The sequence below is a fragment of the Eptatretus burgeri genome, chromosome 13 (assembly GCF_056783735.1).
Source record: "Eptatretus burgeri isolate ZD-2024b chromosome 13, Ebu_testis_v1, whole genome shotgun sequence".
Lineage (NCBI taxonomy): Eukaryota > Metazoa > Chordata > Myxini > Myxiniformes > Myxinidae > Eptatretus > Eptatretus burgeri.
Genome location: NC_140973.1, coordinates 58,937,333 through 58,955,931, shown reverse-complemented (window position 1 = coordinate 58,955,931; position 18,599 = coordinate 58,937,333). Strand labels below are relative to the sequence as shown.

General features: G+C 41.9%; 1 protein-coding gene across 1 annotated transcript in view; it reads right to left on the bottom strand.

Annotated features, from left to right (window-relative positions):
* STARD10 (StAR related lipid transfer domain containing 10) overlaps positions 1 to 18,599 on the bottom strand; it is a 46,819-nt gene that overhangs the window by 9,279 nt on the left and 18,941 nt on the right. The window contains exons 2-3 of the mRNA XM_085852619.1: positions 7,833 to 7,980; positions 2,914 to 3,014 (exon numbers count right to left, since the gene is read on the bottom strand). Of these exons, the coding sequence (XP_085708745.1) occupies positions 2,914 to 3,014; positions 7,833 to 7,980 (249 nt within the window). The remainder of the gene's footprint in view (positions 1 to 2,913; positions 3,015 to 7,832; positions 7,981 to 18,599) is intronic.

Sequence of the window (18,599 nt, the reverse complement as noted above, 5' to 3'; positions counted from 1 at the left end):
CCGTAGAGCAAATGTGACTTAGGCCTCAGGGTAGAACAAATCTCAATTTTTTTTCAACTAGATCGACTACCCAATAAAAATTACCCCCGTGTGGGGGTGACGGTCATCTCTATAATGTTTTTTACTATCATAATCGATGAACCGTTGCCAGATATCTATCTATAATTCCAGCAATCTGTGTGTGTGTGTGTGTGTGTGTCTGTCTGTCTGTCTGTCTGGGACTGTCATTTCTCGACGATCACCGGTCTGATCCGATTGAAACTTGCTAGGAATATTGCCGGGGACCCGCGGATGTGCCTTTTCAAGGTTTGATATCAATCGGACGAGCGGTTCCAAAGTTACGGCCATTTTATTGCTTTTTTCAGTGTTGGAAAGGTGTATATATCGCAGCTGAAGTGTCGTTCCACCTTATCATCCCATTTTTTCCAAAAGATATCTCAGAATAATGATAACAGCATATTAATAATAATAATAATAATAGCACAATAATTGGCAGTAATAAAAAGAATAACGTGATACAATGACCAATGTCTGTCAACCAATAACGACCTATATATTGTCCGTCAACCAATAATGACGAATAACGTCTGTCAACCAATGACAGGACACGGTGCTATGACGTCACGAATGACGTCACAATTAATGTTTATTTATTATTATTATTATTTTTTTGCACGATTGACATCACAATTATTCTTCTTCTTCTTCGTTTAGTATGACGTCACAATCGACTCTGGGGACCTGAGTATGTGCCTGAGTATGACGCTGATTTTTCCCAAGGTTTGAATTAATTGTTCAAATTAATAATTAATCCCAAAGTTTGAGTTTTCCCAAGGGAAACGGCTGTTTCCCAAGGGTTTGAAAGCTGTTTTTTCCCCAAGGTTTGAATTAATTGTTGTGCTTGGGAGACATTTGTGAATACATTTACAGAGAGAGGGGCGAGAGAAGAGGGGGGAGAGAGGAAGAGCGAGAGAGGTGGGGAAGAGAGAGGGGCGAGAGAGGGGGCGAGAGAGGAGGCGCGAGAGGGGGCGAGAGGGGGAGAGAGAGGGGGCGAGAGAGGGGGCGAGAGAGGGGGGCGAGAGAGGGGGGCAAGAGAGGGGGGCGAGAGAGGGGCGAGAGAGGGGGCGAGAGAGGGGGCGAGAGAGGGGGGCGAGAGAGGGGAGAGAGAGAGGGGGCGAGAGAGGAGGGGCGAGAGAGGAGGGGCGAGAGAGGAGGGGCGAGAGAGGAGGGGCGAGAGAGGAGGGGCGAGAGAGGAGGGGCGAGAGAGGAGGGGCGAGAGAGGAGGGGCGAGAGAGGAGGGGTGATAGAGGAGGGGAGAGAGGGCGGTGGGAGGGAAGAGGGAGAGAGGAGGCGGGAGAGAGGGGGCATCACAATTCAAGAGAGGGGGAGAGAGGGGGCGAGAGGGGGAGTTATATAGATTATAAATTATCTATCTATAATTATAGATCGGTGAGAGAGAGGGGTGTCACAATTCAAGAGAGGGGAAGGGAGGAGGGGCGAGACAGAGGGGCGTCACAATTCAAGAGAGTGGGAGAGAGGAGGGGCGAGGGAGGAGGGCATGAGGGGGGGAGAGAGGGGGTGTGAGAGGGGCGGTGAGAGGGGTGGTGAGAGTGGGGGCGAGAGAGTGGGGGCGAGAGAGGAGGGGCGAGAGAGGAGGGGGGGAGAGAGGAGGGGGGGAGAGAGGGGGGCATCACAATTCAAGAGAGGCCTGTGTGGTTGTTGTTTCTGGCACGCGGTTTGAAAGTTTTTTTTTTGCATGTACGGCCACGCACGTACGGCCACGCACTTATGGACCCGCACTAGTCTCCTAAAATGACAGACGAGATAGGTTTTGAAAATGGCAACTTTCACAACTTTCGTGACCTTGACCCTGACCTCGAATCCGGGGAAAAATATGTCGTTGGGTATCACTCATCGACCTCTACCCCCATACCAAATTTCATCAATATTGGAAGTAAAAAGTTTTCTTTGTACCGGGAGGTGTTTTTGACCATCTTCCAGGTTACGTGGCGGCCAAACGGGACGGAAATTAAAAAATCTGTCTGGTTAGATACAAGATAATATTTTTTACTATCATAATCAATAAACAGTTGCCGAATATCTTGTAGAATGGCAGACTAGATAGGTTTTGAAAATGACGATTTTTATAAATTGCGTGACCTCGTGACCTTGACCCTGACGTTGAACCCGGACAAGAGTTATACCGTTGTGCAACACTAACAGCTACCCACATACTAAGTTTCATCAAGATCGGAAAGAAAAATTGTTGACGTATGGATGGACGTACGGACATTTGGTCCGGCTTTATTAAGTCATATCGGTAGAGATGCCCTAAAAAGGATAAGCATCTGTGCTGAGCTTCTGTTAGGAAACATTAATAAACATCTGTTTGGAAAAACTTTTTATCCCCCCCCCCCCCCCCCCGTCCAATGTAATCCAAAACAAGAGAAGTTGAAAAATGTTTGTTTGTTGATGTTTGAACTCCACTACTCAAGGTGTACATGGAAATTTTTGGGCTGGTAAAAAGCATGGGAAGATTACAAGAACTGAACTGCTGGACGGAACGAGTTGAAAACTGGTGTTTGTATTCAGGTTGTTGGTTTTAGTTAAAAGAAAAAAAAAAAAAAAAAAACAACAGCCCCAGGGGTTCAGGGTGGAGGGAGGACATCATTGCTCTCTATGTAAATGTATATCATACAGCACCACCTGGTGGAAGCAGATATTACAAGCTATAATAAAATATGCCACAGACATCATAAAAGTGGGGGAATTAACCCATCTGTTCGGTCGGGTTCTTTGCGAATAAAGATAAATGCAGAATATAAACAAAAATTATCTGCAAATGTAAAAATTCACTTTTGAAAATCAGACCAGCGCATGCTGAGTGAATCGGTAAATTTGTTTCAAACTTACGGGGTACTTCACAGAGTGGTTGATGATCAAGTAATCATCACCCAGAGGGAGCCATGATCGCAGCGTCACAAAGTCTCTGCTTTTCAGAGGTCCACATTTACCTGCAAGCATCCATAACACATTTATTTGCAGCTCCAGTATATCTGGATCAGACTTCAGTATATCCCTTAATAATGGAGAGAGAGAGAGACAGGGAGACAGGGAGACAGGGAGACAGGGAGACAGGGAGACAGGGAGACAGGGAGACAGGGAGACAGGGAGACAGGGAGACAGGGAGACAGGGAGACAGGGAGACAGGGAGACAGGGAGACAGGGAGACAGGGAGACAGGGAGACAGGGAGACAGGGAGACAGGGAGACAGAGAGACAGAGAGACAGAGAGAGAGAGAGAGAGAGAGAGAGAGAGAGAGAGAGAGAGAGAGAGAGAGAGAGAGAGAGAGAGAGAGAGAGAGAGAGAGAGAGAGAGAGAGAGAGAGAGAGACCAATTACTGCAAAGGGAAGAACCATTTTATGACCCACACTATGTAATGGAGAACAAAGCCATAGGACAAATAAATATTATTAAGAAAATTAATCGCCTTTTATCATCCACCATTTGATGTTTCATGGAGTGCCTTGTTGGGGAAAGGTGCATGAGGTTGGTAGGGGACTTGGATGGGGAAGTGTGGAGGGGGGAAGGAGGAGGACGAGGATAAATGGCATCAGTTATTCTCCAGAAATAAATTAAGCAACAACTTTAAAGATGAAATAAACAATTGATTAACAGTTTAGAAATTTCTTAATCGTATGTGAGGAAACCCTGGCTATTAAGGAAAGACACCCAATCGTGAAATTGGAAGCGACATAATTTTACAAGCGTCGTCGCATGAACTGAGCGATTCTGGAAATTCACAAGCAAATCATATCTCCCACAGTATTTGAGCACATGTATGCACATGACTCACGTTGATACCCTCGATAAACTGGCCGCCAATGTGATCGAAGTCACATTCGGAATGGCGAGGCATCATTTGATGCAAGATAAGTTTGCTCACACCATGAGGAAGGCTCAGGGTGGGGGGATGATTCGGAATGCGGTTGCCCAATAAAACAATGTTCATCGCTGTGTCATTTCTACGTCAATAAGGATCACTTTTCAACAGCACATCTCTCCAGAATGACCTGCAAGAACAACCAGCCATTGAAGTGCTCCAGAGACGGTTCAGAACAGGCTTAATGCCAATCGTATGAGGTCCAGAGAACCAATTCTCTCCATCTCTTGAACACAACAACATTGACAGCAGTGCAATCAATGGGTGACACAACATCACAACTGGAGGGTCATGTTATTTTCACCGACAATATAGATTATGTTTTATGATGTTAATATAACAATGGACGTGCTGGAATCTGGAGACCATCTGGGGAGTAATTTGCTGATTGTGTTATTCAGTAGTAGTTATGATTTGTTTTATAGGAGAAACTTGATGAAATGAGCTGGCATTCAATTTGGCCAAACAACTGACCTGGTCATCATCCGGAGGGAGTGGAAACAACTACAAAGATGAGATCATTTTGCCTGGAGCCGTCCCTCTGGCCAAACAGCAAGGTTCCAAATTCATATTTATGGACGCAAAACCAATCAACAACGTGCACACGCTGTCAACTCTGCACTTCAGGGAAACAATATCACTCGCATTGTCTGGCCTGCATGATCATGTCCTGACTTGATCATGTCCTGACTTGATCATGGATCCTCGGCTATTGGGTCATGTCCTGACAAAAATCTGATGGCGGAACATGCTGAGGCCATCCAAAGGAGGCGCGGTTGTAGTTGGCAAACCTGCCTGTCTCTTGATCAAATGGAAGTAGCCGAGGTTGAAGAATGGCACAACATCACACAGCGAGTTGGATGATAAGATTTGATCGGTTGATGTGTACAAGAGCTTCTATTGGTGTTAAAGGTGGTAACACATGTGAATACAACCATTTAAAAAAAAATGTAAACTTGCCTGTGATCATCTGTGTAGCAGTGTAATTGCCAATTGTGTGCAAACTCATTTCAGATGCCCACATTATTGTTCGACACAACTTAATCTTAGCTTCCACTGTCATTTGATTATGGAATTATACAGATCAATGTGCTGGTCCTCCAACCAGAATACAGCATGTACTGTATATGCTTGAACTCATAAAATAATGCAAGCCTCAAAACCAATGTTGCTTAAGTTTTTGTGAAGAGTATACAAAAAGAGGAGAAATGGAGAAAAATAGGAAACAAAGATAACTCGAATGGCACTCAGTAGAGTGCATACCTCTGCCAGGCTGAAGTTTTGCATCCCACTGATGGGCAGGATGTGCTTCCAGACATGAGGCAAAATCTACTCAGCTTGTTCTTGTCACCCACCCAACTCATCCACCAAGTTTTGGCATAATACATCCAGAATTTTTTGAAATATCATGCTATATATAGTTTTTATGCCTGGTGTTGGCTTAATGGTGATGGTGGTGGGTTTGGGATCTGAGGATCCTGAGTTCAAATCCCGCTCAGCTGTTGAATTAATACCAGGTGGGGTTGACTCTGCCTGTCATCCTTCTGAGGTCGGTAAAACGAGTGCCAGCTTGCTGGTATCCTGTGTCGGAGTGGTGACCCGTCCAGGATTGTGCCCAATAGCTAAGGAGACTGCTTAGGCACCACCAACGCTCTGCACAGATTATGGTCCCAATGGATGGATGGTTATAGTTTTTGACCCTATCTCTCAATGGTGAAGAATGACTTAAACATTTTTTGTATCTGCGATCCACATCTTCATCAAAATCGAATCAATTCATCCTCATCACACAACCAACCAGTCCACCAAAATTTTGTTCAAATCCATCCACAACTTTTTGAGATATCATGCTATATAGCGTTTTTGGCCCTATCTCTCAATGGTGAAAAATCACTTTAAAAATTCTAGTTGCATGATCCGGATCCAGATCTTCACCAAAATCTAATCAGTTCGTCCTTGTCAAACACCCAACCTGTCCACAAAATTTCATCTGGATCCATGCATAACTTTTTCAGATATCCTGCACACAAACAGACAAACAAACAAAAACAGACAGACAGAAAGGAGTGAAAACACAACGTCGACCTTCACCCTCGGTGGCAGAGGTAAATATAACCTCCATCCACCTTCGGTGGCGAGGTAACTATGGAGTTGCAAAAGCAAGTATCAAGGATTCCAAGCAGTAATACCAAGAGCTGGAAAAGGGAACCATGACAAACCTTCAAAACTACAAACCTACAAAAAGCAGAAAAAATATAGAAACAAGTCTGAAGACGACGATGGTTCACGAGCGGTATTTGACGATGTAGATTGTTTCAGAAGTCAAAGATGAGACAATGTGATAATGTTTGACCAAGTTATAAAAATGATCAACATGATGTGGTACGAGTGACAGGTTATTAGCTGCAAAATGTCGAAAACCCGGTTTCGTTCAACAACATTCAAAATTTGACCTTTGCATAACCTTTAAAGGTCACAAAACAATGTTGTGGACATTAAAATAAGGAAACAGGATACGTGCTATAGCTTATTGGAGTTAGTTCGTCGAAGAAGGTCGAAAACCCGGTTGGATTCCCACAACTTTGAAAAATTGACCTTTGTGACCTTTAAAGGTCAAAGGTCAAGGATTATGACCTTTGGTGCAAAACTTCCTCTCAAACATTCCAGGAACAATATAACGTCATATAGGCTATATGGCATTTCGCGCTCCTCGGATTATCCATACTTTGATGAAATCAGCGTAAAAACAAACTTGAAGGGGGCACCACGGGCAAGATGTTCGAGATAGAGCAAAATGGTTTCAAGACTTTAGGTGGGGAATGAACTCAAGATTATACATAAAAAAATATTGTCATCCTCGCTCTCAAAGTTTGGGCGGTCGTATGATTTTTATGTCAAAATTCGAAATTTTCTAAGTTTGTGACCTTGACCTTGTGACGAAAATGAAAAATCGAGCTCCGTGGGGCTATACAGGTGCCATTGGGCTAACCAAATACCAAAACCACTGCCAGATTCGACAAACCCCTCGGAGAAGATGGATTTTTATGTCAAAATCGCAATTTTCTAAGTTTGTGACCTTGACCTTGGAACGAAAATGAAAAATCGAGCTCTGTGGGGCTATGCAGGTGCCATTGTGCTAACCAAATACCGAAACCCCTGTCAGATTCGACAAACCCCCTTGGAGAAGATGTAAATTGAAATCGGCTACCCCCTAAAAACATGTTTTTTGGGCGTGGCTCCGCCCATAATGGGCGTACCATGCCCATTTTCAGGAAAACGCAACTGGATCATGATATAAACCTCCCACCAAAATTTTGTCAGGATCGGATCAAAACCCACGGAGCTATGCTTGGGACAGACAGACAGACAGACAGACAGATGTACAGACAGATGTACAGACAGACAGACAGACACACAACAATAACGAATATAGTGGTCACTTATTTTTTCGTGAAAATATTTTTTCGTGAACCAATAGGAATGTGTCCTGGTTCGGATGCAAATGTTTGCTTGAGCATGTGTTTCACCTTTTGGGTTGTGGAACATGTGTATGTTCATGGGACAGGCTTGTTGGATGGTGTGCTTTGACCATGAACATTCCACCAAGTAAAAGTGCATGTCTGAAGCTGTGTTAAAATGTTTGGATTTTTTTACCTTTCTTTTTAATAAAAACAAAAAGGCATTTATTACAAGAGGATGGCTAGTGGGCCTCAAAGTTATTGAATGGTCATTCTTTCTGGCCCTTCCATCTTGGGTAACCATGTGTTTCAGCCTGGGTGAAGCACACATGCGTGCAATATATACATGTACACACGTCCTGAGCTTTGTTACAATGTTTGATTTAACGAAACAAACACACAAGCTAACACCAGAAAGTTTTGGTACTCACACGAGTAGTACCCCACATCGGTGTTGGCCGTGAGCTTGCCAACATCATAAGTCTCAATAACGCTGGTGTCCCACTTCTTGCGGTATTGGATGTCATGTAGCACATCGTAAAGGGTGCTCGCTGCAATGTTCTTGCACTCAAGTGAAGTCTGCACACATTAGATTACAAGATTGTATTTGTATACAAAAGCTACATAAAATATAAACATAGAACAAATGTCAGAAATGTATTAAAATATGAACATAAAACATTTAAAAAACACAAGAAGGGCACTCGGTAGAACGCATACCACCGCTATGCAATACCTGATCCATGAGAACATATCAGACCCAATACATTTTTGAAATATCATGCAACATATCGTTTTTGGCCCTATCTTTCAATGGTGAATAATCAGTTTTAAAATTACATAATTCCCAGATCCAGATTTGCATCTTCACCAAAATCGAATAAATTATTCCTTGTCACACACAACATGTCCACCAAGTTTCGTCCAAATCCATCTACAACTTTTTGAGATATCGTGCTATACGTGTAGTTTTCGACCCAACTGCTCAATAGTGAAGGATCACTTTTAAAAACTTCTAGTAGCCTGAACCAGATCTTCAGCAAAATCTAATCAGTTCGTCCTTGTCATACACTCAACCTGTCCACAAAATTTCATCCAAATCCGTCAATAACTTTTTTAGATATCCTGCACACAAACAAACAAACAAGCAGTCATAGACTGGTACTGACGAAATCGTCAACTTGACCTCTGACCTTGTCTAATAAAAGTCGTCTCTAGAGAAGGTAGCGACGCAAACCAGAAGTTTCTATGATGGATCTGTACCAAACCATCAAAATTCGTAACGTCGACCGAAGCAAAAATCTCCATTTCTCCACGCAATTATTTTATATTATTTTATCAGTCACAAAACCAAAATATTCGGCCATCCACCAACAATCTTTACATAATCCGACGGTTCAGCGAGTCAGGCATGCGACGATAACCTTTATTGGGATAAAAAAATGACTTTTAAACACCATCTTTATCGAAAACACCGTCAGCGCGCACACGCAAAACCATTCATGAGTCAACGATGCGTCTGCTCGAGCGCACTGCACCACGTGACGACCCGTGACGCACGTGACGACCCGTGACGCACGTGACGACCCGTGACGCACGAGTGAAATATTTTTTATACAATCTTAAAACATCTCCAAAACATCCGATTTTTACTAGAATTTCGACAACCAAGTTTTAAGTGTCCTAAGCGATCGCAAAAACCGAAGACAAAATTAAAATCGAAGTTAAGACGAACTCGTAACGTCGAGCGAAGCAAAAATACTCCATTTCTCCACGTGAATTTACGGAATTATGTTTGACCTCACTGTGACCTTTGACCGATTTTGACCAAAATCTAATCAGCGCAAGCCACCTCCCTCCTGAATCACGTGGTGTAATTTGACATTGGTAGCTTCTTCCGTTCTCGAGTTATCGTGCCTACAAACAAACACACAAACACACAAACAAAGAAACAAACAACCAGTCATAGACTGGTACTTACGAAATCGTCAACTTGACCTCTGACCTTGTCTAATAAAAGCTGTCTCTCGAGAAGGTAGCGACGCAAACCAGAAGTTTCTACGATGATTTTGTACCAAACCATCAAAAATCGAATGTTTTGGATGTTTGACCTCACTGTGACCTTGACCTTTGACCAAAATCTAATCAGCGCTAGCCATCACCCTCCTGAATCACGTGGTGTAATTTGACATTGGTAGCTTCTTCCGTTCTCGAGTTATCATTTTTTGGATGTTTGACCTCACTGTGACCTTGACCTTTGACCGATTTTGACCAAAATCTAATCAGCACTAGCCATCACCCTCCTGAATCACGTGGTGTGACTTTACATTGGTAGCTTCTTCCGTTCTCGAGTTATCATGCCTACAAACAAACAAACAAACAAGCAGTCATAGACTGGTACTTACGAAATCGTCAACTTGACCTCTGACCTTGTCTAATAAAAGCTGTCTCTTGAGAAGGTAGCGACGCAAACCAGAAGTTTCTATGATGATTCTGTGCCAAACCATCAAAAATCGAATGTTTTGGATGTTTGACCCCACTGTGACCTTGACCTTTGACCGATTTTGACCAAAATCTAATCAGCACTAGCCATCACCCTCCTGAATCACGTGGTGTAATTTGACATTGGTAGCTTCTTCCGTTCTCGAGTTATCGTGCCTACAAACAAACAAACAAGCACACAAACAGAAACGGAAGTCATCAATATACTTACGAAATCTTTAGATTTCGTAAGTAACAAGCAGTCATAGACTGGTACTTATGAAATCGTCAACTTGACCTCTGACCTTGGCTAATAAAAGCTGTCTCTAGAGAAGGTAGCGACGCAAAGCAGAAGTTTCTACGATGATTATGTACCAAACCATCAAAAATCGAATGTTTGACCTTACTGTGACCTTGACCTTTGACCGATTTTGACCAAAATCTAATCAGGACTAGCCATCGCCCTCCTGAATCACGTGATGTAATTTGACATTGGTAGCTTCTTCCTTTCTCGAGTTATCGTGCCTACAAACAAACAAACACACACACAAACAAACAAACAAACACACAAACAGATGACAGAAGTCATCAATTAACTTACGAAATCTTTAGATTTCGTAAGTAACAAATGAAATTGCTCGTTGAGCAAGGAATTGCCGGAATAACTTTGTCATATCTCCATGATCTGTGAAAAAACGAAAACCTGGAAATCAATTTAGTTCTGATAAGTCGATAGTGCTCCTGTTTAATGAGTTATAGCACTTAGTTTGGTCATGATCATAACTTGGAAGTCAATCGGACTTGAAATGGCGTTTTTAATCGCAATTTGAAAGTTGTGACTCGACCCCCCCTGACATTCGACCCCCAACCGCTAAGAAGGGTGTTGGTGTGACACCCCAATGAGACATATGGTTGGATGCAGAATTGGAAGATGCACATTTTGGATTTGGTTTGAAGTTGATACGACCATTTTGGGAACGTTATTGCGAAAATAAGAATTTCGGATTTTCAGTGACCTTGACCTTGACCTTTGACCTAGATTCACCCAAAAGACCAGTGTCTAAGTTTTACCATGGCCAACATCTGTACCCAGTTTGGTCATGATTGCTGAAATGGTGTGGCTGCTACAGGGTAAACAAACACACAAACAGACAGACAGACACAGAATGACACACACAACCGACCAACATAATTGCCGAAATCCAAAGTATTCCGGCAATTAATCACACACACAACCGACCAACATAATTGCCGAAATCCAAAGGATTCCGGCAATTAACAAGGTCACGCAAAGTCAACAAATTTGGTGTCAAATAAAAGGTCATTTGCAAGTTCCTATATGTTGATAATGATAATGTAGTTGCTGTCATTGTTTTTTGAGTTATGGTCGTTTTAAAGTGAAAATAAACTTTTACGTGACCGCCCTCAACTTCGACATGGGGCGAACTTCTAAACTTTGCATTTTTTAGTATGCAAATGTGTAAAATCATAATTAGAGATATGAATTGTGAACATTTTAAGCCTAGTTTGAAGTCAATAAGACCATTTTTATAGCGCGTGTGCTGTATACAATTGCACCGAGTTTGAAATGTCCCCGGTGTCTACCATGTCTCCGGTGTCCCCCCCTCCCCCCACATGCCTCAAGACAGCCAATGACGGCCGTTCGGTAGATAGAAATGGCGTAACCATTTCCTAGACGTAACCGAGACGGAAATGGCGAAAATTGACGGAAATACCCGAGTATTTCAATGGAAATTTGTGAAACTAACATGATATGTATATATATATATATATATATATATATATATATATATATATATATATATATATATATATATATATATATATATATATATATATATATATATATGTGAAAACCATTGAATTTATTGCTTGACAGAGAAAAACCAAGAAACGCTCCCCTCTCATGTACGAACGAACGAAAGACGTCATTTCTGCCCACCATGGCATTTCGCGCCGAACGCTGAAAGCAAAATTCTTCTTATGCCATCATTCTTTTGCGGCTCCCTGCCACGCTGTATCGAACGATTTCATTCCTTCTGTTATATATAAAGGTGCTTATCACAATAATAACAAGATTTTTACATTTCCAATATTAAGTACGCTTTTTAATTGTTTTTCAACTGAAAAAGCATAAATTGCATATTTTAACATTCGTGTACTCATTTGCTTCACCACACGCTCTGTATTGAAGGATTTCACTTGTTGAGTATGTTATGACAAAAAACGATTCACGGTTTATAGTCGACCTTGACATTGACCTTGATTGAAGGTCAACCATACTTAACACATCAGTAGCCAGTGCCATTGTCTACTGAAATGGGTGCAAATATTGGTGAACAAATCTGCATAATTGTGGACAGTGTTAAACTTTTTTAAAAATCTGAAAATTTGCATTTGTTTATCATTAGGGAACTTTGTTGCCATGGTAACCGGAAGTGGCTGAACCAAATTTCATCATTTTTGGCATATAATAGGACCCTCATACACGATATTACATGCCAAATTGGTAGTCAATCGAGATCGAAATGACGTTTTTATCGCAATTTGAAAGTTTTGACCCGACCCCCCTGACATTCGACCCCCGACCGCTAAGAAGGGTGTTGGTGTGACAACCCAATGAGACATATGTTTGGATGCAGAATTGGAAGATGCACATTTTGGATTTGGTTTGAAGTCGATACGACCACTTTAGCGGACGTTATTGCGAAAATAAGAATTTAGGTTTTTCGGTGACCTTGACCTTTGACCTAGATTCACCCAAAACGACAAGTGTCTAAGTTGGACCATGGCCGACGTCTGTACCCAGTTTGGTCATGATCGCTGAAACGGTGTGGCTGCTACAGGGTAAACAAATAAACAGACAGACAGACAGACAGACAGACACAGAATGACACACACAACCGACCAACATAATTGCCGAAATCCGAAGGATTCCGGCAATTAATAAACGACATCATTATATCCCCCTTACTGACACCAAAACAATATCATGACTTGTGTTATAGAATGCAACGATTTCTCCCATACGAGACATAATTGGCTGGCCTATCATACCTACACGACGAGCGTATCCAAGCAATGCCGGAAGCTACAGTTCATTTTCAATGTGAAGTGAGAAATATTAACCAAGAGCAGAGATGCAGACAGTTGAAGATGAACTGATGAACTCACACACAGACACAACAAATACCTTGCTGATTGACATGGAAAGACAGGCAGATGAGCCAGCACAGCTCTTCTGTCTTTTGCTCTCTATTGATCAGTCAATCCACATTTTATACAAATGACGACACGTTGAGTTATGCTTGTACTGTATCATTCCTCACTTTGTTTCCTGGTACCTTTAATATCAGGTGGAGTTAAGCAGTATAAATACCAGAAGGGCACTCGGTATCGTGCATACCTCCACCCGGATCCAGATCTTCACCAAAATCAAATCAATTCTTCCTCGTCACACAGCCAACATGTCTACAAAGTTTAATTCAAATCAGTCCACAACTTTTTGAGATATTGTGCTATACCTGTATATCATTTTGACCCCATCTATCCCATTTTGACCCCTTTGGAGATCTCTCCCTCTTTCAATGGTGAATGGTCACAAAAAACAAATAACTCTAGTACATGCATTTTCACAAAAATCTAATCAGTTCGTCCTTGTCGCACACCCAACCTGCCCACCAAATTTCATCCAAACCCATCCCCAACTTTTTGAGATATCCTGCACAGAAACAAACAAACACAGACAGACAGACAGACATGAAAGCATGACATCCGTCCATTGCAAATGGCGGAGGTAATAAATGGAGAAGCCTTGCATTTTAAGCTGAATTGTCTTTCTGATGATGCCCAAAAACAGAAACAGCAGCTTCTTGTATGGCCACAATGTCTTTTGGATCAGTGTTCATGTACGAGCATAATCGCTTTCATGGGCATCGACACGTCTTCGCATGACCATGTACTTTTTCTTGTGGGCTGAAAGAGTAGGCTGTGTGTGTTTACCTTCGTCACAATGTTGTTGTGTTTAGTAATTTTTGTGTGAAAAGGCGTTTCTCAATAGAGAAACACTTACCGACAAGCCAAAGCTCAAAATCAGGCTTGCATACATCCCCCGAGTCATTGCCTTCAATCCCTACATGCGAGGACTGATCCCTTTTGAGTGGTGGTCCTTTGGAGATCTCTTCCTCTTTCAAATTAACTCCTCTATTTTAGCTTTTTATTCTTAACCTGCTTGTGTTCCATCCACAATTTACTCCCTTAAGCTTGTGTTTGTCTAAAACAGCGGTTCTCAACCTATTTATCAGTTAGTCAGGCAGATAATGAGGTGAATGAGGAATTATGGAGGGGAATCATGCACTTTTTGATAAAAGCACCAAACTTGGCACAGAGTGAGAACTCATCGAGGTGAATACATTTAAACACCGGGACATCTCAGATTTCACCGAGAATGGTGCTGGTGGCCATTTTTCAAGATGGCGGCCAAGAAAACCAAACTTTCACAATATCTTAGAACATGTACATCACATTGAATCTCATTTTGACAGAAAGGTTTTTCCATGGTGAGGATATGGATATTTTACTTTTGACCTTACTTGGCATTCAGGTGAATGTGAAACGTCAGTCCACCAAACTACACAAAATGAAGCCCATCGTCACCAAGATCAAACCACAAATGTACAAACAGCGTTTCTCAAAGATGTAACAGTGTTGACGTCAACTACACAAGAACATGGAAATACATTCTGTGAAAAAAGGATCAGATCCGCCAGTGTTGGTCACTCGTGATATCTGTGATGACAGTGCTGTGAAAGGTGTGATGAAAATTGAGGAACTTGGCCACTCTCAGTACACTACATTTGTCAAGGAGCATCCAATTAAATTTAATTAAACTTATCAGAGATCTGACCAAGATGAACAAACTCCGCCTATTCGGAATGTCATCATAAAGACAGCAATCTAAATCCCAGATACAAGCGCCAGCTCTCAGAGGTGACTGTTCATCAGTTTCTCAGCTGTACATCAGTTGCCAAGTGAGAAACGATGATCTTGAGTTCTTCTCGTATGAGAATCAAGCATGTCTGCAGTTGCTGTCACATGACAGAAAACTGCACACTGGAACGAAGGCAGACATCGTTGGTTGCTTCGAAAAAGTAGTGTCACACGAACCAGACAATAGTTCACCGCTTTCCTTCATTGATGTTTGATGGTGTGGCAGCCATCAAAATGTTGAAGCCGCAGACCTCAGCAACATTTGGGCAATATCGAACACCCAAATTTTCTGTACATGTTGTATCCCAGCTCAACAGAAGCCAACATGTGGACATTTTCTGGGATCGACAATGCTGGAAGCCTCAAACCATGCACAGTAATAGAAGGGGAAGTGTCTTTGATGTCATGTGGAATCAAACATACCTCTGCCAAAGAATTGGCATGACCTCTTTCGGTGTGAAGAGAAGAAAACGGAGTTGTTCACATTTTTGAGCCAGACTGTCAGTAGTCTGCCACAGCACACAGTAAAACAGGTCATCAGCAGATGCAACGAGGTTGTAGATTTCTCACAACTATGAGGCATCACCAATTTATCTCTCTACATACACAAGGAAGCAGATAACAGAATGATGGTCCATATCAATGATGCTGCAAAATTTGGCTACAAGAATGCAATCATCTGTGCTATAGACAGTGACATTGTTATCCTTGAGGTCGTCATCTTCAACCAGCTGAAGGAATCACTGAAGTCATTGCAGGTAGTGTTTGGAACAGGAAATACGTTTGGAGACATACCTGCACATGATATATTACGTTCACTGGGACAAAAGATGTGCCAAAGCCTCCCATGTTTCCATGCGTTCACCGGATGTGTCGGTGTCACTTTCTTTGAGAGTAGAGGCCAAAAAAAGAAAAAGTGTGTGGAATGGTTATCCAGAAGCTACGACACATTCTACACCCTGTCAGATGCACCATCGTATCAGGATGTGGAGGGCACAAAGTCAACCAACGAGAGGTTCACTGTCCTGATGTATGACTAGACTCACACTTTTGTGAACATGAATGAAAAACGAAGGCAAATGTTCATGCAGAAAGGGAAACAAATCAACCATATTCCACCAACACACACACTACACTGCTGGAGCACACCAAGCATGAAGCTCACCAAGGAAGTCATTGTTGGGGAATCACAAACCTTCTCCTACCAGTGCCAGACATCCTGTCTCAAAATGGATGGAGTGGGAAGCTCAAGGAGAAAGATGACTCCTTTATGGCCAACTTTGCCACAAGCCTCGCAAGTTTGCAGGGAAGTACTGAAATGTGGGTGTCATCTTGAAAAAGCTGCAAAATGGCCAGCTGCAGATGCAGGAAGGCTGAACTCGGCTGCACCGAAATGTGTAATTGTGAGGAAAAACACAAATGAGAGTTAAACAAGTTTTCAAGATTATAAATGTTTACAATGTGGTGGAAATGGCTCCGAGGGGTTAATAACACTCAGAGTAAGTTGTTCAGTTATATCCTTCATGAAGATAATAGCACAAGCGTGACATAATTAATTGCGATATTAGAAATGCGTCGTTTATATCATAGTTAGACCGTCTTGGAGCTAGTGTACTTTGAATTTCATTCGTATCGGTTAATCCGTGTAGGAGCAAGGGTGCCTTGAATGGTAATTTCGCCCAAAAAATGCACTTATTGACCTTTGATCCCTGACCTACTCGAGATAGGTCATTATGCAAATGAGCAATGTTGTAGTACTCATTACGTACTTACCACCAGAGTACTTACCACGTACTTACCACTTACCACTTTATGTAATCTTCCCATCCTAATGTTTGTATGTAAAAATCATCAACCCTTTTAATGCCATTATTAATGTCCCCACCTTGGTAAATCTATGCCAATGTCTCTTTTAAGCATTTGCTGGGTCTTGAGGTATGAGCTTTTGTGCAAAAATGAAAGTTGTAGGTACAATCAGCACGATCAGGCCGATGCTGGTTGCAGTTGGAGAGGTGAAGGGTCATGGACATGATCTCCCTGCCTACGGTATTGGCCGCGAGGAAATAGTGAAGGAGAGAGGAGGGGCTAGAAGAACCAGCAAAGTCACAGTTCTCCAAGGTAATGCAAGAGAGGAGCGACGGGGAATTGCAGGGAGTGCTCGGAAATCTTCGACAGAGAAGCTTCGTGCCTTGCTCACTCCTGGAGGGCCAGAGCCCTGCCTTGCCAAAGCCACATCCATCTCTATCTCTATCTCTCTCCATCTATGTCTCCATGTCTCTATGTCTCTCTCTCTCAATGGGACATTCACCATGCCGACTGGGACTGGACCTGACCCATCCTGCAGATTTGCCAGATTTGGCCAAATAACTTCTTGTCTTGTTAATCCCCATATTGTCTATCTCTTATGGTGTACCTGATTGGGCTCTAAGGCTTAGTTAATTAAGGAATCATGTACGTCGTGGGTACGTATGACTTGGCAGTGGGTAAGGTTTAAAAAAAAAAACATTAAAATGTTGGTTGAATCATTTATTTGTCATTGCTTCCTCTTTTTTTCCTTCCCCCATTAATCGCTACTGTTAAACAAACTTAGTCTCGAGATGAATTCTGGTTGCCATGGTTCTTCATTGATGATTAAGGGAAAGCCTGTTGAGGGATTATTTAGCTGTGGCAGTTAAAGCCACATAAAAAGACAGTGCCACGCATATTAGGCTCGCTCAGCCTAATTGTATATGAGATGGCGGTGCTAATTAGCGTAGTGCTTGACCAATTCGGTGCTCCAATCTGCAATGTATCGTGGATCTTAGACACGTGATCCGACAGGGACCTCAGAATCGGTTGACCATTACGGTCACATTGAGGTGACTCACCAGATTCAAGCCAGGCAACTCGAAGAGACTGGATGACTACAATACTACTTTTGATGCAAAAAGCTCATGTTTTGCAAGAAATACGAGATGTTACATGTGTTTGTTTTGTTTTCCCTGAAATGTTGACGATATTTAATTTGCTGGAAGTCATCTTGAAAAATTGCGAATATGGATATCTGAGGTCAAAGTAAAATATTTGAGATCCTCACTCCAGAAAAACTACAGTTTGACACCAAAAACGAGGTTCCACATGAGGTCGTTTTTAAGACATTGTTAAAATCTGACTTTCACGGGTGCCATCATTAAAAATGGTCACCAGTAACATCGAGGGCGAAATTAAATGGCCCTGGGACTAAATTTCTTTGTTTTAATCAGTTTTATACAAGTTCCAAGTGTCATTCATATATCACAAAGTGCATGGTGGTTTCAGTTATCAGTGTGTGTGCTGCATTAGATGGGTTATGGATGGGTTATGTTGACCCCAAGCACACAACTTACTTCCTGTGTCGCTAAACATTAAAAAAAAATGTTTTGTATTTTTTTATGTCTAATTTACTCCACAGGAACACTCGAACAAACTGCTGGTGGCAGCGAGTTTATATCATTCAGAACCAGAAGTTGTGGTGTAACCAATAAGCATGCTCAAAAAGTATAGGAGCTTTCATTTGTGAGCCACTTGTACCCAAAATAACGGGACTTTTTCGAGCATAATTTGTGGTTTGGGGATAAAATAAATAAATATATTTTAAAACCATGGCATCTTCACTTACTTTTTTTATTATTATTATTATTATTATTATTATTATTATTATTATTATTATTATTATTATTAGGATGTCA